Source organism: Esox lucius, chromosome 24 (assembly GCF_011004845.1).
Source record: "Esox lucius isolate fEsoLuc1 chromosome 24, fEsoLuc1.pri, whole genome shotgun sequence".
NCBI lineage: Eukaryota > Metazoa > Chordata > Actinopteri > Esociformes > Esocidae > Esox > Esox lucius.
The window spans coordinates 3,061,046-3,082,981 of record NC_047592.1 but is presented as its reverse complement, the minus strand read 5'-3'; the positions used below and the strand labels follow the sequence as shown (position 1 = coordinate 3,082,981).

Here is a 21,936-nt window from a genome sequence, read left to right as displayed (position 1 = left end):
GCATTCCAAAATGGCAGTCCACAATGGCAGTCCAAAATGGCAGCCATATCAACAGATTCATTAAACAGTTCCACTTGAAATAACAGAACATAAAATTTAAATTAACATCAATCTTCTTGTTTTACAAGACACAAACCGTAGTAACAGTTAAACATTTAATTTCTTCTTTTACATGTCAAGATTTTATTTTGAAATTCCAATAATTTGTGTAAATGTTTGCAGTGTCAGGTGATGAATTATGGGATTTCACTTTGAAGGCTGCATCGTTGCAGACTTCCTGGAAAGGGCTACTCGCGTGGCCCCTATTTAAATTCCCTCAGCTTTGGAATACTTGTGCAAACGCCATGTGTGAGCTTTAAAATGTAAGCACTATGGGCCATTGTTTGGGATCTTATACTTCTGAACTATCTATGGCCCCACCTTCCCCTGTCCTGTCCCCTCTCCTTCTCTTGGACATTTCTCTCCTGGTAGAGGTGGAGGAGGAAGAGGAGGAGCGATGATCTTCAGAGTTTTTCCCCCTCAGTTCTCTTCTCTCTCTGCTAACAAACACAATGTACACCACCAACCCCCCTAGACACCCCACCACCAGCACCACCAGCCCCAGGGTCACATACCCCTCTGTCCCATCCGAGTGCTCCCCCTCTGGGCTTCTCTCTGGATCTCCCCCTCTATCCCGGAGCTCCGTTTCCATCAGGGGACCACTGGCCTGTCTTTGCCCAAGGTTAGGTGCTCTCAGTAGGGGTACGTGTTGCAGGTTGGTCCCCCTGTCCTGGTCCTCACCTATCTCTTCCACTGGTGAGTCTCTCCTTTGACGTCCCCCACCCCCGCTGGAGAAGACGTGACGCACAGACAGACTGCGTTTGCCGACAGCATGGGAATGGCTATAATAGTTCCGGTTGCTGTGGTCCCTGGAGCGCACAGTGTAAACGGCATGGACGTACCACTCGCGGCCAGCCGACACCTGTGGTCAACATGTGGTCAAGTTTAATGTTTAAGCAAAAGTGCCGAACAGACAACATTTGAATCGCTAACTGGTTGGCAAAATGAGTGAATGACCTGGAAGAGTGGAGCTGAGGAGAGACTGAAGCCATCAGCATCAGGCTGGGAGACCAGGGGGAGGGCGCCAGGCATGTCCCCAGCCAGATAAGCCTCAAATCGGATACCTCCGAACTCTACTGCTTGGCTCTGCGGTTCTGACTTGTCCTGTGTGAACCAGGAGTGAAACAGAGAGAGATGTCAGTTGAACGGTGTAGAACGATGTAGAATAGTTGATGAAACGTACTAACAAATCATACTTCGCACACACACACGCAAACAATCCGCATTGCCATTAGTTACCAGTATCTTGAGCCTGTACAGCAAAGAAGGGGCATCAGCAAGGCAACCATACTCCCCATCTCCAGGGCGATATTTTGGTATGTAACCATCGGCACCGGTACACAAGAACACCTGCTGTATATAACAGTGGAAGGAGTTGCCTAGCGACTGGACCGGGTCAACCATCACACGACCATAGATAACAGATCCTGAAGAGGACAGGAGAGGAGACGTAAAATTGTTGATTAAGTGTATTTTGTGTTTATTTTGGTGTGTGTATTTGTGTGTGCATACCTTCACTAAAAGCTACGTCGCTGTCCTGTCCGAATCCCATAGATCCATCCGACAGCCACAGTTCCCTCTTAGACAACAACACCAGCACTGTGTTCAGACTGAACTCTACGGGCACTGGATCACTAACCTGAAACAGAGAGCAGAATTGCTTTTATTCTGAAACAGAGACTTTAATTTTGGATAACCATGGGAGGTGACTAAAGAAAAATAAATAATATTTGTGGGGGGGGTTCACCTGTTGGAAGCGTACGTCCAGGTTATAGGAGAGGGGTGATCGGGGGTGACAGACGGCGGGGTCAGGGTGCCCCCCTCCCAGTATCACACAGGGGAGCAGAGTAATGGTGTAGGAGCCAGAGTAGTCACGCACCTACAGACAAGTTCACACACACCAGGAGACAGGAGGTGCACAGGTAGACACACACACCAGGAGACAGGAGGTACACAGGTAGACACACACCAGGAGACAGGAGTTGCACAGGTAGACACACACCAGGAGACAGGAGGTGCACAGGTAGACACACACCAGGAGACAGGAGGTGCAAAGGTAGACACACACCAGGAGACAGGCGGTTAGTCAGTAGGAAGTAGTAGTTTCTGTGTGTGTATATTTCTGTGTGTGTATGTTTCTGTGTGTGTATGTTTCTGTGTGTGCATGTTTCTGTGTGTGTATGTTTCTGTGTGTGTATGTTTCTGTGTGTGTATTCAGGGACATTGTAGTCAAGGACACTAGTCAAGGACACTAGTCAAGGACACTGTCGTCAAGGACACTGTCGTCAGGGACACTGTACTCAGGGACACTGTCGTCAGGGACACTGTCGTCAGGGACACTGTACTCAGGGACACTGTCGTCAGGGACACTGTCGTCAGGGACACTGTACTCAGGGACACTGTCGTCAGGGACACTGTCGTCAGGGACACTATCGTCAGGGACACTGTACTCAGGGACACTGGCGTTTTAGACCAATCCACTGTCCCTGATTCAGTGGCTCCAACTTAAACAGACCAGGAATACTTTTCACTGACCTGATAAATGGTCTCTTGTCTGTGTTTCACCTTGACATTCACCATTATGGCGCAGTACCTGACAGCTGCACCAAAATCCACATCGGCAGGGTGTGTGTGTGTGTGCATACTCACAGCCAGTTGAGACACAAAGCTCCAGGTCTGCACGGTGTGTATGAGGCTGGTCTCTGATCGGACCAGGGAAAGGGACAACAACAGACCCGGGTGGTCCTCTGATTTCACCACTGACAGGACAGACACATCTGGATGGAAGGAGGATCAATGGCATTCATGACAGATCACACTGACACACTTGGAACAAATGAAGAAAACGGTTGGTGGGCTTTCGGTCTGTCCTCTGACAGGACCAGAGAAAGAGAGAGACACTACTAAATAACAACTAAATGTCAGACTACATGTACAGTATATACCGATGTTACAGACATTTAAGACACAGGAAGTACCTGGGTGTGTCAGTATAAAGTGTCCCCTGAAACGCGCTTCAGTCTTGAATGTGACCACTAGACATCCCTCTCCATTGATACGCATACTGGTGGGGTACAGAGAGCCTGTGTACGGGCGGGGGGGTAAGAGGGACGTGGGTGGAGGCAAGGAGATTGGTAGTTTAGGAAATCTGCCTGGCTTTCTATGCTTTCTAGGAGGTGCGTGAGTGTCTGGATGTTAATGTTTCTGGTTTTGTGTGTGAATGTGTGTGTGTGTGCAAGTGTGTGTAGATGTACGTGTGTGTGGATGTGTGAGTATGTGGACGTGCGTGTATGTGTGTGTGTGTGTGCGGACGTGCGTGTGCGTGCGTGGACTTGCGTGTGTGTGAGTGTGTGTGTGGACGTGCGTGTGTGTGTGTGTGGACGTACGTGTGTGTGGATGTGTGTGTATGTGGACGTGCGTGTGTGTGTGTCTGGATGTGTGAGTGTGTGGACGTGCGTGTATGTATGTGTGTGTGTGGATGTGTGTGTGTGTGGGGGGTACCTTGCAGTGGAGCGTCAGGGGGGCTACCTATCCCATCATGCCACAAGATGGACGTGTCATATGTAAAGGTCATTCTGAGGTCAGATCGGAGGTCAAAGGTCAGCCAGCCTCCGGTGGCCATGGGGGAGTAGAAGACGTAAGAGACGAACAGAGGTACGCGCAGCGTCACGTAGGATTGGACCGCATTCAGAACCTAGAGGCAGAGAACATGCTAACAACACACCCACAACATGCTAGAAACACACCAACAACACACTAACAACACTCATCATTAGTTCCTACCTGTCATCATTAGGTCCTACCTGTCATCATTAGGTCCTACCTGTCATCATTAGGTCCTACCTGTCATCATTACTTCCTACCTGTCATCAATACTTCCTACCTGTCATCATTACTTCCTACCTGTCCCTCTGTTCCTATGGTTCCTCCACAATCACTAAGCAGCTGGCTGATGCTGTAATATCCTGAGAAGCTCCACACACAGGCCTCCAGGTTCAGGCTGTTGTAGAAACCCAGGGAGGGAGCACTATCCTGGGCTACCCCAGCCGAGGTGAGCCACAGACGGGTAGCGTTGCCCTCTGCTGGGGCTCCCTGGAGGTTGGAACAACGGTGGTTCCCAATTCGAGAGGGGTCATGGGTCAAGGTTAGGGCCAGGTTGGAAAGAGGACGAGTGGAGATGAAAGGAAGCATTCCTGAGGAGAGAGGTCAGGGGTCAGAGTGTCGGGGGTCAGAGCTGACCCATGGTGGACAGTGGAGGGGTCAATAAGGGGAGAGGGTAGAGGTTAGAGAGAGGTGAAGGGTCAAGGTGAGGACCAGGTTGGAGAGAGGTGAAGGGTCAAGGTGAGGACCAGGTTGGAGAGAGGTGAAGGGTCAAGGTGAGGACCAGGTTGGAGAGAGGTGAGTGTTTACATGTCATGGGATGAGACGCGAGAGGAGAGGGAAGAGTCCCTCTCCTCTCGGGTCTCATCCCATGTGTCATGGTGACAGCCAGCAGGATGAGGCTGTCACCGGGTGAGAGGTGAAAGGAGATATGTTAGCGATGAGGTACCGTCTACATGTGTCATGGTCACAGTAAGCTGGATGAGGTTGGGTTCTAGTGGGTCATCAGGTCCAGTGTAACGGATCTTAGCAGAGAACGGTTCTGCTCCGAGAGTCCCGGGGGCGTGAGGAGGACACAGACCTGAAGGAGACAGATTATTCAATCGTTGTCACGTGAGGTTCTATTTTCCCTTTTCATTCACTACTACTACTCACCCTCCTCTTTGCTGACCTCCACCACAGGGCTAACTAGCTCCAGTCCAACCAGCCCGGCAGAGCTCACCGCCCGGGCAGAGCACTGCACCCTGGCCCCTGGCTGGAGGTACACAGCGTCCAGCACCATTGCCGTGGTGGAGGTGAGGAACGTCCCGGCATCCAGCTCCCTCGGTGGGCTAGCCACGCCGTCAGGGGTCCCTGGAGGCCCCAGGAGCCAGCGATACTCTGTCAGGGTGTTGTTGATACCCTCGGAGACGCAGAGGGGAGAGGTCCGGCTGTAGTCTGGGTGTTTGGGGTCACAGGCCTGAGGGCGGGGGCAACATTTTGTTACCATGGAGAAATCTAATGGGGCTTCTCATTTGTTCATACACAGAGAGGCCATCCCATCTGGACATAAACAGAGAGGCCATCACATTGGGAAATAAACAGAGGCCATCCCATTGGGACATAAACAGAGAGGCCATCACATTGGGACATAAACAGAGAGGCCATCCCATTGGGACATAAACAGAGAGGCCATCCCATTGGGACATAAACAGAGAGGCCATCCCATCGGGACATTAACAGAGAGGCCATCCCATCGGGACAATAACAGAGAGGCCATCCCATCGGGACAATAACAGAGAGGCCATCCCATTGGGACAATAACAGAGAGGCCATCACATTAGGACATAAACAGAGAGGCCATCCCATTGGGACAATAACAGAGAGGCCATCACATTGGGACATAAACAGAGAGGCCATCCCATCGGGACATAAACAGAGAGGCCATCCCATTGGGACAATAACAGAGAGGCCATCCCATTGGGACGATAACAGAGAGACCATCACATTGGGACATAAACAGAGAGGCCATCCCATTGGGACATAAACAGAGAGGCCATCCCATCGGGACATAAACAGAGAGGCCATCCCATCTGGACATAAACAGAGAGGCCATCCCATTGGGACATAAACAGAGAGGCCATCCCATTGGGACATAAACAGAGAGGCCATCCCATTGGGACATAAACAGAGAGGCCATCCCATCTGGACAATAACAGAGAGGCCATCCCATCGGGACAATAACAGAGAGGCCATCACATCTGGACATAAACAGAGAGGCCATCCCATTGGGACAATAACAGAGAGGCCATCCCATCTGGACATAAACAGAGAGGCCATCCCATCGGGACAATAACAGAGAGGCCATCCAATCGGGACAATAACAGAGAGGCCATCCCATCGGGACAATAACAGAGAGGCCATCCCATCGGGACATAAACAGAGAGGCCATCCCATCGGGACAATAACAGAGAGGCCATCCCATTGGGACAATAACAGAGAGGCCATCCCATTGGGACAATAACAGAGAGGCCATCCCATTGGGACATAAACAGAGAGGCCATCCCATCGGGACATAAACAGAGAGGCCATCCCATCGGGACAATAACAGAGAGGCCATCCCATTGGGACAATAACAGAGAGGCCATCCCATTGGGACAATAACAGAGAGGCCATCCCATTGGGACATAAACAGAGAGGCCATCCCATCGGGACATAAACAGAGAGGCCATCCCATCGGGACAATAACAGAGAGGCCATCCCATCTGGACATAAACAGAGAGGCCATCCCATCGGGACAATAACAGAGAGGCCATCCAATCGGGACAATAACAGAGAGGCCATCCCATCGGGACAATAACAGAGAGGCCATCCCATCGGGACATAAACAGAGAGGCCATCCCATCGGGACAATAACAGAGAGGCCATCCCATTGGGACAATAACAGAGAGGCCATCCCATTGGGACAATAACAGAGAGGCCATCCCATTGGGACATAAACAGAGAGGCCATCCCATCGGGACATAAACAGAGAGGCCATCCCATCGGGACAATAACAGAGAGGCCATCCCATTGGGACAATAACAGAGAGGCCATCCCATTGGGACAATAACAGAGAGGCCATCCCATTGGGACATAAACAGAGAGGCCATCCCATCGGGACATAAACAGAGAGGCCATCCCATCGGGACAATAACAGAGAGGCCATCCCATTGGGACACAGCGGTGACTCACCGTCACACAGACCAGGGGGTACCCCGTGGGAGGGTGGGGTCCGGCGGGGGTGGGGAGGGATGGGGGGTCATCGTAGACAAGTAGGGACACTACAACAGGTACCGCCGGAAACATGACCCCCCGAACGCCACCCCCCTCCTCCTCCTCGATGAACACCACAGCCCTGGACACCTGAAAGGGGGGAGTGATGGGGAGGGGAGGTGGGGGGCACATATATGTATGTACTTAATATATCACAGGGAAGCGTTACCGTCAAGTACGTTGGTCTTTCGTAGGTTTTTCGTACCTCACCTGAGTGTCAGCGACCATGCGTGTGTCCAGGGTGAGGTGGAGGGTGAACGTCTCTCTCGTCTCTCTCTCCTCATCGTGGAGAACCTGGACCTCCACCAACCGCTCCGACTGACCTACAGAAAACACCAGCTCTGGGTGGAGAAACACACACGCACACACACACACACACACGCACCCACACACGTTTATCACCCAGATCTAAAGGAGGTGTATGATTTATTTTCATCTACCACACTCCCCCGCCCCCCCCCCAACTCCTCCCTCTCTCCCCCCCTCCTTCTCACCCTGTGACAGAGGGTTGTAGTCTTGTCCAGAGTGGGCGGAGCCATCTTTAGTGTGCACACGCACCACCGACACTCTGGAGACGTCTCCATGGCGGCGCACGGCAACCGTAACCACGGCGACCTGGCCTCGGGCTGCGGGTTCCTTCACCCGGTACCGAGTCTCGGAGAACCGGATCACAGACTCTGAAGGCGTCGGCCAGTCAATCAGTCCGTTAATAAATTAGTCAGGTGGTCATTAGTGATCAATAGAAAATAATAATAACAGCGACATCTTACTGTCTGTTGCGTCAGTGATCCGAATGAGTGTCTCCCTCTGGTCACCTAGCAACAGGCCCACACCTGACTGGCTGATAGGCAATCCAAGGACCAGGCGGAACTCCTCCTCCTTCTCATATTCGGAGTCGTCCACTAGAACCACAATGCACTGCTGCTCCCTCTGTCCTACACACACACACACACACCCACACACACACGCTACTTAAAGGTGCCTCATGCAGCATTTAACATTTAAAATATCAGATAATAACTGTTACATACCATCAGTTAACGTTAAAAAACAGTCTCTGGCAGAGTGTCAGGACTGACACTATCCCCAGTGTCATGGTTGCAAGTAAATCGTAGAAGGCCGGGACATTTGTAGGTGTGTACTTCCTTGAAGGTGTGTGAGGTGAAGGCCAATGACAAGCTTTGTTTGGGTTCATGTAGGCTACACTGAACGCTCCAGAAACGAAGATATACTGAAGCAACGCGAGCAAAAGACAAAAAGAGGGTACAATTTGCATTTGATGGTGAGAGCTGAAGTTTGTGTGGACAGTGATGCAGAGTTGGCCTTTCTACTCGACAAGTAGGTTACATCACCTCTTTTAGCTTGATGGCTAGATAGTCAAGGAAATCTATGTGTAAGTTATTAGATTGATGATGACGGAGAAACAAATATACTACGTAGAAATTAATTCAATGTTCTTGTTTATTTTATTTGCATGAGGGCAGATACGTTTTAGGAAGGTTTCAAAAGTCTTTGGTCGAGACAATAAGCTAACGAGCTAAGTTGTGTCCGAGCAGACACTCCTTGATTCCATTTCTTGCTGGAAAATACAACCTGGTGTTTCTGCGAAACGTCAAGGAAAACAAACATGCATGGTGGGTTGTTTGACTAAACCCTAGGCATAAGCAAATATTGCTTGGAAGAAACAATTTTATTGCCTTCTAGCTAGAAGTGCTCATATTATTGTTCCAGCTAGATTGGTTTACCAATTGGTTGATTGGTTTAGCTGTTTACTTTGTTTATTCTGTGTTCTGTAGATATGGAAAGGTCCCATCAACTTTAACCCCATTTGAAACGAAAGTATTTGTTCATTGTTTCAGCATCGACGGTTGGAAGTGACACTGCTTCAAACAGGTCAGTATGCTCATAGTTTCTAATGACAATGTCAGATCCTAATGGAGTTAAAGAACCAATATTCAACTCACTGCCAATAGGTGGCATTAATTTGCATAGGGCACTTTTAAAGTATGCTAATATATGGATGTCCTAGAAGGATGCTAACACACACAGACAGGCTCACATGTAAAGTTGACTGTCTTTGAAAAAGCTGACTTTCACTAATCCTAACCCTGACCGTAACCTCAATCTTAACATCACCCAACCCTAACTCCAGCCCAAACTTTAACCTCAGTAACATTTACTAACACAGTCCTAACGCCTAACTCCAGCCCAAACTTTAACCTCAGTAACATTTACTAACACAGTCCTAACGCCTAACTCCAGCCCAAACTTTAACCTCAGTAACATTTACTAACACAGTCCTAACGCCTAACTCCAGCTCAAACCGTAACTGTTGCCATGCCAACATTTCAGCCAGTAGAAATGGTCCCTTCAGTCAACTTCTGATTGAACCAAATTTTGTGACATTTCTGTCCCCGTCACGTAGTTAAATCAGAAAGACACCTGGTCTGAAGGTGATGATTGATTGGTCGGTGTCTGGTCTCTCGTCGTAGTCCATCATCACCCTGGCGGATCCCTGACGAGTGTAGCATCTGACCACGGAGGTGTGGCCTAGGTCACCACAACGGATTACCACAGCAACTGCCTGCCCGTCGGCCTCGTCGACATGGAGCTCCGCCTCCTGGAACTGTACCCTGGGTGCTAAGACAGTATAGGTGTGAAGTGTTATGAAGGCTCTATAGGACATGAACTAACAACAGAGACAGCTGAGAAAACTGCTGAAGTAACAGAGAGGGACGATTGGGATGTTTTATCCCATCAAGATGTGCAACCAATTAGTGTGTACCTATGTGTGGGTTTGTGTTTATGAGTGTGTTTCTGTGTGTGTGTGTGTGTACCTGTGTGCGTATTTGTGTTTATGAGTGTGTTTCTGTGTGTGTATATGTGTGTGTGTTTGTGTGTGTATAGCTGTGTGTGTTTTAACTTTTATAACTTACAATCAGATATGGTGTCATCAATGATCACAGTGGCCAGGCTGGGTCGACCCAGTGATGCTTTACTGGGCATGCTCAGAACCAACTGAAACGACTCCTCCCCCTCCATCACTGGACTGCCCAGATCATCCAAGATGGCTACCTTCACTCTCACCACTGTCACGCCCGGAGGGAAGTCAACACCACGCCCGATGCCGACGTAGTCCGATCCCCCTGGGGGAGAGAGAATGAGATGAAGGGTGAGAAAGAGAGAGAGAGAAAGAGGGGGGGGGGGGGGGGGCGAGGGCGAGAAGGGGGATGGGGTTTATAAAATACAAGAAATACAAAACTGGAAAAGGTGGACACAAATGGTGATGAAATAAGAAGAAAGACTGTAAGAAAAAGCTACAAACAATGAAAGAAAAGAAGAGAGATAAAGAGAGAGAGATAAAGAGAGAGAGAAAGGGGGGGGGGGGAATTAAAATAGTTTTGTCCTCCTACCCAGTGCGCTGACAGGTTGTGTAGATCGGGAACGCAGCATGACTGATGCATTATGGGACAGATCAGTACCTGACCTCCACACAGTGACCTCCAGATGACCACAGCTCTCATCTACAGAGTACTGAGACTGTCCCAGATACACAGAGGGACCTGGAGGAGAGGGGGGGAAAGAAAAACAGTCATCAGAAACTGGTCTGAAAAGGAGGGGGAAGGACATTGCAACGTGTTTTCTTTACAGTAATATCATTGTTACACATATTTATGAAAGTGTGAAAACTGTCCTTGGAATTAAGTTTTTCAGACCAGTCAGTTACAACAAGAACTGAACTCCTTCCCTTACAAACACACAAACACACACACAGATGGACAAACACACACAAACACACACATACACAGATGGACAAACACACAGAAACACACACATACACAGATGGACAAACACACACATACACAGATGGACAATCACACACAAACACACAAACACACAGATGGACAAACACACACAAACAGATGGACAAACACACACACAAACAGATGGACAAACACACACAAACAGATGGACAAACACACACACAAACAGATGGACAAACACACACACAGATGGACAAACAACCACTCTGTTCACCGTCGGCTGCATGAGGCAGGATGACCACTCGTGTCCTGTTACGCACTGTCTGCACCCGCCCCCCCACAGCGTTGCCTAGGGTTACAGTGAAGGTCTCCGCCCCTTCGTAGAGCGAGTCGTCGATGATGAGCACACGACACTCCGACTCGGACTCCCCGCTGTCGAACCGCAGCACACTGCCCCGGTCCTCCGGCCGAGAGATGTAGTCAGAGAACGACAGGACTGTCCTGGCAACAGTTCCCACGGCTGACTCTGTCAGGAGAGAGATGTAGTCAGAGAACGACAGGACTGTCCTGGCAACAGTTCCCACGGCTGACTCTGTCAGGAGAGAGATGTAGTCAGAGAACGACAGGACTGTCCTGGCAACAGTTCCCACGGCTGACTCTGTCAGGAGAGAGATGTAGTCAGAGAACGACAGGACTGTCCTGGCAACAGTTCCCACGGCTGACTCTGTCAGGAGAGAGATGTAGTCAGAGAACGACAGGACTGTCCTGGCAACAGTTCCCACGGCTGACTCTGTCAGGAGAGAGATGTAGTCAGAGAACGACAGGACTGTCCTGGCAACAGTTCCCACGGCTGACTCTGTCAGGAGAGAGATGTAGTCAGAGAACGACAGGACTGTCTTGGCAACAGTTCCCACGGCTGACTCTGTCAGGAGAGAGATGTAGTCAGAGAACGACAGGACTGTCCTGGGAACAGTTCCCCTGGCTGACTGTCAGGAGAGAGAACGACATAAGGAAGAAGGATGGGATGAAGAAGAATCTAGATGTCTCTAATCCAGGTCGAACCCCAATGCTCCCAGCTGGTTATGGTAAATGAGAATGTGTTCTCAGTCAGGCATGCTGGGTAATTAGACAGATTAGAAAGAAGGAGAACATTATTACCCTGCTGTGTGTAACAGAGAACCATGAGTTCATTGGTGAGATCTCCAGTCCTTCTGACGGGGATGACAGCATGTCCAACGTCCTCCTCCACCCTCAACTCTGACTGGACGAAAAACACTACACACTCTACATGAGGAGTGGGAGACACACACACACACAAATACAGACAGACACACAGGTTTTGTTATCATCCACAGCCAGTAAATCTGTCAGGTTGAGTGGAATCAGTCACTGTTATTAATGATTATTGTTAGTGATGGTGGTTAAAGATGTATTGAATACCACTGTTAATGTGTTGATTATGTATTGAATAATGGATAAGGCATTGATTATGTATTGAATAATGGATGTATTAATGATCAATAAGACCCCTACCATCCTCAGGGTCCAGTATCTCTACGGTAACAGAGCTGGGCTGTTCTATCAATGTCATCACCGGCTCGGACAGGACCAACTGGAACCTCTCCGTACCCTCGTACACCTGGTCGTCGTGGATACGAAGGCGCCAGGTGGCCATGCTCTGACCCGGGTTAAACTGCACCTGTCTTGGGGGCGTTGTCTGGTAGTCCCACCCCCGCTCCGCTGTGATGTCGTTTATACTGACGGCTGGTGGAAGTGACCAAAAAGGAATTGTGTTATGCACACAATTAGGTAAACAACACAGAAATATTACTGACAGAATAAGAGCTTGTACTAAAATGCTCAAATGAAAAATTGCAATGAAAAGTGAATGTCACATTAATATGCAACAGATGTTTTTCTTAAATGCAGCTTAATTTTTAAAATACTATGACGTTAACGTTCACATCATTGTAATAATGTAGCAATTACTATTAAATGTACATTTCATTGGGGTACTATCACCTTAAAGATAACTTATGTCATTATTACTCACTGACAAACGAGGTCTCCCCCAGGTGGCCCCTCCTCCTCAGAACGACCTGTAGGAACTGGGAGTTCTCCTGCACCACGTAGAGCCTTGACTCCATGGAAACCCAGGCCCACTGGAGCCGGAATGGCCACGCTGTCGTACGGGTTCCTCCTGGAGAGCGGTGCATGACAGTACAGAACACAATGACTAGAACCAAAATGGCTTTTAGTTCCAGACAGTCCACCCCTCCCTCTCACTCTCTCTCCAACATGTTCTGTTTTATTCAATCAAAGGTTTTCTCTTTCTTTTGCGTGTTTTGGTCGAGTGTGTGTTACTTCCTCCCTTTCTCTTTCTCAGTTTCTGGGTCTAAGCTCATTCTCAAGGCGTCAGACGGATGGGACATGTTTAGACCAACATAGCACAGGGATCCTAATAGGAGTGTAAATAGATGGTGAAAATAGTTGATTGGTTTTTGCTCTTCTCAGTTAGCTGCCAAAACTTTAAGGAATGCCAAGAGTGTATTTACTAACTGGCAGTTTGTGAAAAAGAAAAAGACACCACCACCATAAGAATAATGTCTGGTAGTTCCAGTTTATGGGGACAAAGAATCCTGGAATTAGATACGGACAGTAGTTCTCCTTAAGCCATGTCTAGTCCATCAAGAAGAGAAACAGAACTCTGATAGTAAAAATGAAAATATGCTCTTCTCATGGATCCGTTGTCTTGGATTAAAACTCAGAGAGCGATACATGGATAGAAGAGACAGAGAGATGGACAGACTGACAGGGAGATGAAAAGACAGCCAGACAGAAGGAGAGAGTGAGAGAGGAAGACAGAGAGACAGAAGGAGAGAGTGAGAGAGGAAGACAGAGAGTAGGACAGACTGACAGAAGGAGAGAGTGAGAGAGGAAGACAGAGAGACAGAAGGAGAGAGTGAGAGAGGAAGACAGAGAGACAGAAGGAGAGAGTGAGAGAGGAAGACAGAGAGACAGAAGGAGAGAGTGAGAGAGGAAGACAGAGAGACAGAAGGAGAGAGTGAGAGAGGAAGACAGAGAGAACTTTAACTGGTACCGTTGCCTTGGACTGTAAAACGGAACACATCTCCGGTTGAGTTGACTCCGTCACGGAGAATATAACAGATTCTCCCCGTGTTAATATCATCTGACAGGGACAGAGAGAAGGCATGTCCCATCAGTTTAGACTCTCCTAAAAACATCAGTTTTTGACGCTCCTAAAAATGACACAATAATCTCTTTTGACCCACCCTGAGAGAAGGAGCTGACGCTACTGTTGCCCCTGGCAGTGTTGATTATGGCCCCCCAGCTAGGACCCTCGGACACCCAGAAGGTGATGTCCTGCCTGGGGTGGCCTCGCTCCACACTCCCCTGGTTCCTCCGGTCCTCCTGGTTCTCCACCTCCAGGAACTTTCTGGTGAGCACCTTGCCCAGCTGCCCTGAATCAGAGCCACATGGAGCGTTTGAAGGTGGTCAATCTCCTTTTGTCCCTAGTCACATTATCATCCAAAATCTCATTCCAGAATAAAAGTCCCACCTGGCAAAACAATCACCCGTTAAGAAGACAAAATAACAGAAACCTACAGAGCAATGAAGGCCACTCCCTCAACAACCCTCCAACAACCAGCTGCTCACATGAACCTCATCTATCCACTGTAATTGGGATTCATGGGGGTTTGCCTCAGACTTTTTGACAAGGTCAGAACCCATTTTAAGAATAAGGTTCTTTATTGGTAGGAGTCCAATTCCAAAATGTTGATCTTAGTACAGAAATGTCTACACATAGTACACCTTTAATAATGTATATAATGCCACATAGTACACCTTTAATAATGTATATAATGCCACATAGTACACCTTTAATAATGTATATAATGCCACATAGTACACCTTTAATAATGTATATAATGCCACACAGGATACATAGGAAATAATAGTTTATTTGTATTTCTCTCTCTCTTTCAGTCTCTCTGTCTCGTTTTCTGACTGTCCTTCTCTGCCAGTCTCTCTTTCTGTCTCTCTCTCTCTCTTTCTGTCTCTGTCTGTCTCTCTCTCTTTGTCGCTCTCTGTTACACTGACCTGTATGGAGAATGGTCAGTGTAGATACAGGCTTGTTGACCCCAATCCTCAGTCCTGTATGACGGAGCACATTAACCTGTATCTCCAGCGTCTGAGGTAGAACGGTCACACGGCCTGTCTCTGGATAGACATAGAACTCAGTGTGGGTTCCGTCGGTGACTGTAAACAAGAAACGGTCATGAGCAGCGTTTGAAGTTTGGTCATGTTTATAAAAGACTAGGTTCTCCATCAGGTCCAGTTTGGTGAACATCCTGGCCACACGCGTCCCGTTATGGAGGAGTCGTCCGTGGAGCGGTGGCTGGGTGACGGTGAAGAAGATCTGGCTGTCTGGAGTGTCTCTGTCTTCTACACTCAGCTCAAACGGTGTGATTAGCTTGGTCTCTCCTCCACCCAGGACCAGACTGGAACAACAACATCAGTTACAGCACTAATACCCACAATCAGTTACCATAGGAACAGAAGGAAGGATGGATGAAGGATGGCGGACGGATGTGTGGTTAAGTGGTTGGTTGTATGGGTGGATGGATGTTTGGGTGGTTGTCTGGATGTCTGGGTGGATGGTTGTTTGGGTGGTTGTCTGGGTGGATGGTTGTTTGGGTGGTTGTCTGGGTGGGTGGTTGTCTGGGTGGGTTGATCACCTGTGAATGGTCAGGACAGGGATTTTATTGTCCACGTCTGTGATAGAGACTCTGAAAGTCCGGCAGACCACATTATGTCCATCAGTGACCTGGGAAAACAATGCCCAGTCATCTTTGTAGTGTTGGGAATCATTTAACCCTGGTTGCAAGAACTTCAGTACTAACGATCTGAAAATATTTCAAGCTAGCAAATGATGACCTCTGACCTGAAACTCGAAGCTGTCCATCCTGGCCTCGTCCTCCGCAGTGTGAACATAGAAAACCTTACTACCGGCTAGCTGGAGTTGCGTAAATGTTGTCACAGCAAAACCGGGCCAGTCTGTGATCTCCAGACGACCTCTAGCAGGGTTGCGAGTTAATATAAAGGTCAGGCGCTCGTCAGGGGAGTTCAGGTCGGAGGTGCTGAGGAGATCAGTAGTCAGGAGAGCCCGTCCCCCTTCTCTTAAGGTCAGGCCCCTATTCACTACAACAACAGGGAAAACTGTGTCCAACCCCCTGACCGTCACATAGAAGTAGCGGTCGATTAACGGGTTCACTCCATCAGTGATGTCAAACTTGATGAGATCATGGACGCCGCCGATCCCTGTGTGTTGGTAGCAGATCAGACCCGAGTCAACGTCGCTCTGGGTGAAGTTCATACCGGCCGTTATATTTACTAACATCTGCTGTGAAGACACAAGACCTGAAGGAAGGATGAAAAGAAAGTGTCAAAACAAGGCCGCCTATCAGATCACACACCCCTGGGTCAAAGTGTAATACATGAAAGAACAGAATTGGACTCCAAATTGGTGAGTGTGAAGATATTGTGTCCTCCACATTCTCATATTGACATTGACAAGCCCTTGTGTATGTGGATGACTGTCCTATATTGAAAAATTTCACTGAAAATTAGATGCTGGAATGTAAGAAGAGCCTTTACTTTGATGTGATTTGGAAAACATATATTGCAGGCAGCCCTGCTCTGGCTCCTGGCGGATAATATAGATCAAAGTCCCATCCTCAGAGTCCAGATCTGTGGCTTTGAGGATCTTGTTGGTGATGAGCTTTGACTCGCTGATTTCCACCTCCAGCCCAGCATTGATCGCTAGGCGAGGTGTCTCGTCGTCGACCGGTATCACAGCGATAATAATGTTTGTGTCTACAACGTGTTTTCCATCTGACAGTCTCACGGTGAAGTTGTCGTGTCTTGTCTCAGAGTCGTCGTGCTCGTAGACGATCGTGGATCCGGTTCGGATCTGTTGCAAGGTGAATGTCACCACGGTAACGGTGCCAGTCGGCAGGTGCTGAATGATTTTCCCGTGTTTGGGAGGAACCAGAACCTGGAATTCTAGAACGTCACCTGGAATGTCGAGGTCAACTGCATTGAGGATAGGAAGGTCAAAGGTCAGGCTCATCCCTTCCATGACAACAAACTCCCGTGTAAACACTCGAGGCTCCTCATCATTGGCCGGCACGATGACAACTGTTAAAATGTTAATCTCTGATAGGTTGATTCCGTCGGAACACTGGAGCGTTATCCGATCCTCAACGGGTTCTATTCCTTTATGTATACTCTGAGCATATACAACATTCCCAAGTCTGACTTCCTGAAACTGTAATAAAGTCACAGCAATTCCTGCTCTGGACTTCTCTGATCCAGGCCCAGGTGAGGTGATCTCGAGGTAGCCGAAGGCAGGCTTGACCAGGATGGAACAGATCACATCGTCTGGGTTGGTGTCTGGGTCCTCCACTCTGATGTTCTCAACAGTGACTACCTGTTTTTCTCCTTCCGTGACGATGATACGACTTCCGATGTGCAGGACGGGTGGACTGCTGTCGACTGGAACTATTGACACCTGAACTCTAACCTTTTGAATGACCCTGTCGCCCCTTGGGATCCCTGGACCAACCACTGTGAGAATGAAGCTGTCGCTGCGTTCCCTGGGCCAAACCTCGCCACCGGTGTGGGTGTAGGTCACCTCGCCGTCGACGATGTCACGCAGCGTCAGCCTTTCGCAGGGCGTGCCATGCATCTGGATGACCCCGAAGTGGGGCGGTTGGTCAATGAGAAAGGTCACTACCATGATGTCATCACTGTGCGTCCAGCTGTCCCCTGTGATTTGAATCCGTCCATTTTTATTTACCGCTGTGGTGATATGGAGCTCTTCCGCTTTTCGAGGGGCTGCCGGTAAAGTTGACATAACGACTGAAGTAACAACGTTGATCCTAATTACCACAGGAACTTTGTGGTGTCCGTCACTAACGTCCACTTTGACCACATCAATTCCCAGTCCGTTACCTCCGTGAATGTAGATTACCACACCCCTGTTGATGTCCGCTACCGTGAAGTGCTTCCCAACGGACAGGTCAACCCCAACACACCTCAGCACCCCAAACTGTGGGGTCTGGGTCACGATGAACGTGATGTTGTCTGTACTCGTGTCTTGGTCGGTAGCGTCCAACACATCCCTAGTGAACACATAGGTATTCCTTGCACTGATATTGAGATCAACACCAATGCTGGAGACTATCGGAGGCTTGTTATCTAACGGCAGCAGGTTGATGGTGAAAATCCCTTCTGCAGCATTGCCTGCTGTATCCTGGACGACAAAGGTAAACTGGACGACTCTAGGAGTCACCCCCAGGTCGACATCCGGTGGTTGATAGGCTACTTTGAGGTGGTTGACCTGGGCCTGGGTGAACTCAGTGACCCCAACACCAGGGTGGTCAGTGAAGACGATTTGGCCCAGTGACGGAGGATTCACAATGGTGTACTTTAGGTCTCTATCGTCAGAGTCCACGTCCGTGAAATGCAAACACGTCTTCCATATTGGTGTTAGTTCATACTCTTTGACGTTTAGGACAAGAGTTGAACCAGGGAAAGTTTCAGGTGCAAGGTCATCGATTGGCTCGATCTGGATGAGGAAAACAGTATCTTCTGATTGGTTGGGTGGCATGTTGTCGTCCTGACAACGGAACACCAGCTGGTCTGTGACCGCTGAGGTGAAACGAGGTCCGATGTGTCGGTAGGACACTTTTCCTTCCACAAGGTTTCGTTGGAACCATTCAGTGATGATGCGTTCGTAGACCTGCGTGGCAGAATTGAAGGTCCATCCAGTGAGGTCAGCAGGTGGGCGTGGCTCAGTCAGGATCACCTGGGAAGTAAATTATAATAACCATACTGTTTGAAGCGCTCTTTATAACAGAGGCTAAATGAAAAACAATGAAGAATCAAGGACAATCTCACCTGTCCAATGTTGGAGAACGGCGCCACAAGGACAAACTTCAGTGCTGAATCTTCGGAGTCAATGTCCGTTGCGCTCAACAGCGCGGATGACATCACTTTGGTCTCCTTCCGGTGCATGACCAACCCGGTGTTGACGCTGACCACAGGAGCTTCGTCGTCCGCTGCGATGATCGTCACCGGGAACAGGAAGTCGACACTGTGGCGTCCGTCCGTCATTCGGAAAAGGATGTTGTCAGAGAACGTTTCTGATCCGTCGTGCGCATAGACGACCACTCCACCGTCGATTTCTGCCGGCGTGAAAAACTCCCGTGGCTGCGGATACCCAGACGGTGGTCCAAGGACTGTCAGAACGCCGTGCTGACAACCTCGGAGGACACTGATCTTCACGTCTGATAGATTGTCTTCGTCACTGATCCGGAGGTTGAGGTTGGATGACAGCGGACGAGACTGGCCCTTGAACAGCACCTGAGGAGGGGGGAGAGAGGGGGAAAGGGGGAAGAGAGGGAGGGAGAGAGGGAGAGCGCCAGTTGTTGGGCGTGTTATGAACTGAGAAAGTGAACTGAATGTTTTCTCCATTCGACTCGTAAGATAGACCGTCGGTGTGCTGACTAGGAATGTCCGTAAATAGTCTCACCCGAGTGGTGCGTGCCTGTATGGTTGCCTGCGTTTGTGTGTGTTCGTGTGTGTGCATGTACCTGTCCGGTATTCCTGGTGACTACAGGAGCCAGTGTGTTCATGGGTTTCACCACAATCATGAAGGAAAAACGGTCGGAAGTGGCCCCATCTGTGTCCATCACCTCCAGCTCCATGTGGAACACTCTCTCCTGTTCAGAGTCCTGGAGGAGGGGATTCATTCATGTATTCATGTCGTTACGTATTCATGTAATTACATATTCAGGTCATTTTGTTTTCCTGTAACCAACCACCAGTGTACATTACACTTTCCATATCCACTTTACACATTGGAACCCCTGATACTCACCCCGTCTGGCGGCCTGTAGGCCATCTTCAGGTCCTTCACATCTCTCTGACAGAAAGATGTGATTGGTCGGCTGTGGTCGTCTGTGCTGATGACTTCACCCTGTCCGGGAGCCAATGGAGTGATCATGTTGAAGACGAGGTCATCAGAATGTGATTCCACATCCTCGGCAGCCAGCATGTCAGTGGTGATGGCTGTCATCACAAACTGGTCCACCTGGGAAATATGTAAATATGTATGTTGAACAGAGTAATCAGAATTACATTAGTATGTTTTGTAAATAAATGTTTTAATTAAACTGGTATATTTTGTAAATCCATGTTTTAATTAAAGCAGTAAGTTTTGTAAATAAATGTTTTAAATTAACTGGTATGTTTTGTAAATAAATATTTTTATTAAACCAGTATGTTTTGTAAATAAATGTTTTAATTAAACCGGTATGTTTGTAAATACATGTTTTAAATTAACTGGTATGTTGTGTAAATAAATGTTTTAATTAAAGCAGTAGGTTTTGTAAATAATTATTTTTATTAAACCAGTATGTTTGTAAATAAATGTTTTAAATTAACTGGTATGTTTTGTAAATAAATATTTTTATTAAACCAGTATGTTTTGTAAATAAATGTTTTAATTAAACCGGTATGTTTGTAAATACATGTTTTAATTTAACTGGTATGTTTTGTAAATAAATGTTTTAATTAAACCGGTATATTTCATAATTAATTTTTTAATTAAACCAGTATGTTTTGTAAATAAATGTTTTTATTAAACCATTATGTTTGGTAAATAAATGTTTTAATTTAACCGGTATGTTTTGTAAATAAATGTTTTCATTCAACCGATATGTTTGGTAGTTTAATGTTTTAATTAAACCAGTATGATTGGTAAATTAATTATTTGATTAAATCAGTATGAGTTGTACCTCCATCATCATCATGGAGAGAAAGCTCGGTCTGGGAGGAGAGTTGGTGATCCCGTCTCTTATCCTTTAAAACCCATAAAAATGAATAAAAAGTAGAATACACAAATGATCTTAAACAAGATGTAATACCAGAGCACCAGATAACACGAGAAAACGTGATAACATGATGACACGTTTTATCGTGAAAAACACATAATAATTGTGTTATCACGTGATAAAACACGACAGCGTGTCTGTTTTGAATGAAAATCAAACACAAGAAAAGCAAGAAAAGACAAGAAAACCAAGAAAACCAACCTGACTGTGATCTGGAAGTACTCCTGCTGGGCGATCCTCCCCTCCCTGTCCCAGACCTCCACCAACATGGGGATGTAGTCTCGCCATGATGAGGCAGAGGAAGGCTGGAGTTTATACCGAACTGACATTTTGAAGAAAGACTCGCAGTCCATCGGCTGACCATCGGCGCCGTCGTTCAGCAGGATTCCATATCTGGGAAAACCACCGGTTTGGACCAGCGAGGTGAGCTCACACCGTGAAATGGAACCTCCGGAACCAACGGGGAACCGAATCCCCAAGCTCTTACCATCGATGGTGTTGGAGATCCCGTCCGGGTCTCCCACGACCAATGGAGCATTTAAAGTCACCACATTATGAATGTTCTTGGTCGCCTCAACCGTTAACGTGAGCGGTACCACCAGAGAATCCGTCGGCGTGTCGTACCGCACCTGTAACTTCACTCTATCCTTGGTGACAACCTTTGACCCAAAGTGAGTGTACCTCACCTGTCCTCGTTCGAACGCGCAGGGGAATTTCTTTGGCGTGAGCGTTCCCAGGTTGAACACCCCATCGTGGTGGAGGACCGTGACGACACAGCGGTCGCCTGGTAGGACTCTGGTCACCAGATCATGGAGAGGGTCCAAGGAGACCCAGGAACCCTGGGGGACCTTGATCTCTCTGTGGCCCAGGACGATGGACCCCGGCTTGGGTCGGGGCCTTTGATGATACTGGTGCCAGTTGGTTCCTTCCACACACAAACAGCAGAGATCCAGAATGATCCAGACACCAAGGAACGTCCGAGATAAAGACTGCCTGCGTTCTGTAGGTGTTGTTCGGTCCCGTTCTGACGGACACTGTTCTCCCTCAGCTGTTAGAAACATTGTAATCGGTCCACCAGTGTCTCTGTCTCAACTGCTCTGGGTCTCCGTAGTGGAGGACCTTTAAACCCACAAACATACTCCTCTTTCTTAGTCCCTCCTCTTTCTCAAACACACCCCTCCTACCTCTGTCTTTAC

The 21,936-nt window shown here is 48.2% G+C and overlaps 1 protein-coding gene across 1 annotated transcript; it reads right to left on the bottom strand.

Moving 5' to 3' along the window:
- Positions 1-55: 55 nt before the first annotated feature.
- On the bottom strand, positions 56-21,801 carry LOC105007276 (FRAS1-related extracellular matrix protein 2). Its single transcript, XM_029117936.2, has 33 exons — positions 20,942-21,801; positions 20,645-20,708; positions 19,726-19,938; positions 19,439-19,579; positions 18,744-19,208; positions 16,437-18,651; positions 15,724-16,199; positions 15,518-15,606; positions 14,880-15,280; positions 14,051-14,239; positions 13,858-13,947; positions 12,811-12,957; positions 12,291-12,521; positions 11,916-12,041; positions 11,032-11,613; positions 10,407-10,556; positions 9,930-10,139; positions 9,436-9,633; positions 7,764-7,928; positions 7,488-7,670; positions 7,204-7,334; positions 6,913-7,083; positions 4,855-5,158; positions 4,649-4,780; positions 4,003-4,292; positions 3,601-3,793; positions 3,078-3,182; positions 2,749-2,876; positions 1,847-1,978; positions 1,612-1,738; positions 1,339-1,526; positions 1,057-1,203; positions 56-961 (listed from the first exon to the last, which is right to left on the bottom strand). Exons 1-33 carry the CDS (start codon positions 21,799-21,801, stop codon positions 392-394), a joined length of 9,813 nt encoding a protein of 3,270 aa, XP_028973769.2. The 3' UTR covers positions 56-391.
- Between the last annotated feature and the right edge of the window lie 135 nt (positions 21,802-21,936).

Coding starts and splice junctions, on each gene's coding strand:
- LOC105007276 (XM_029117936.2), bottom strand. CDS start 21,801: ATGTTTCTAACAGCTGAGGGAGAACAGTGTCCGTCAGAACGGGACCGA. Junction 18,652..18,743: donor CGTTCTCCAACATTGGACAG/GTGAGATTGTCC, acceptor TTTACTTCCCAG/GTGATCCTGACTGAGCCACG. Junction 1,979..2,748: donor GCTTTGTGTCTCAACTGGCT/GTGAGTATGCAC, acceptor ACTTGTCTGTAG/GTGCGTGACTACTCTGGCTC.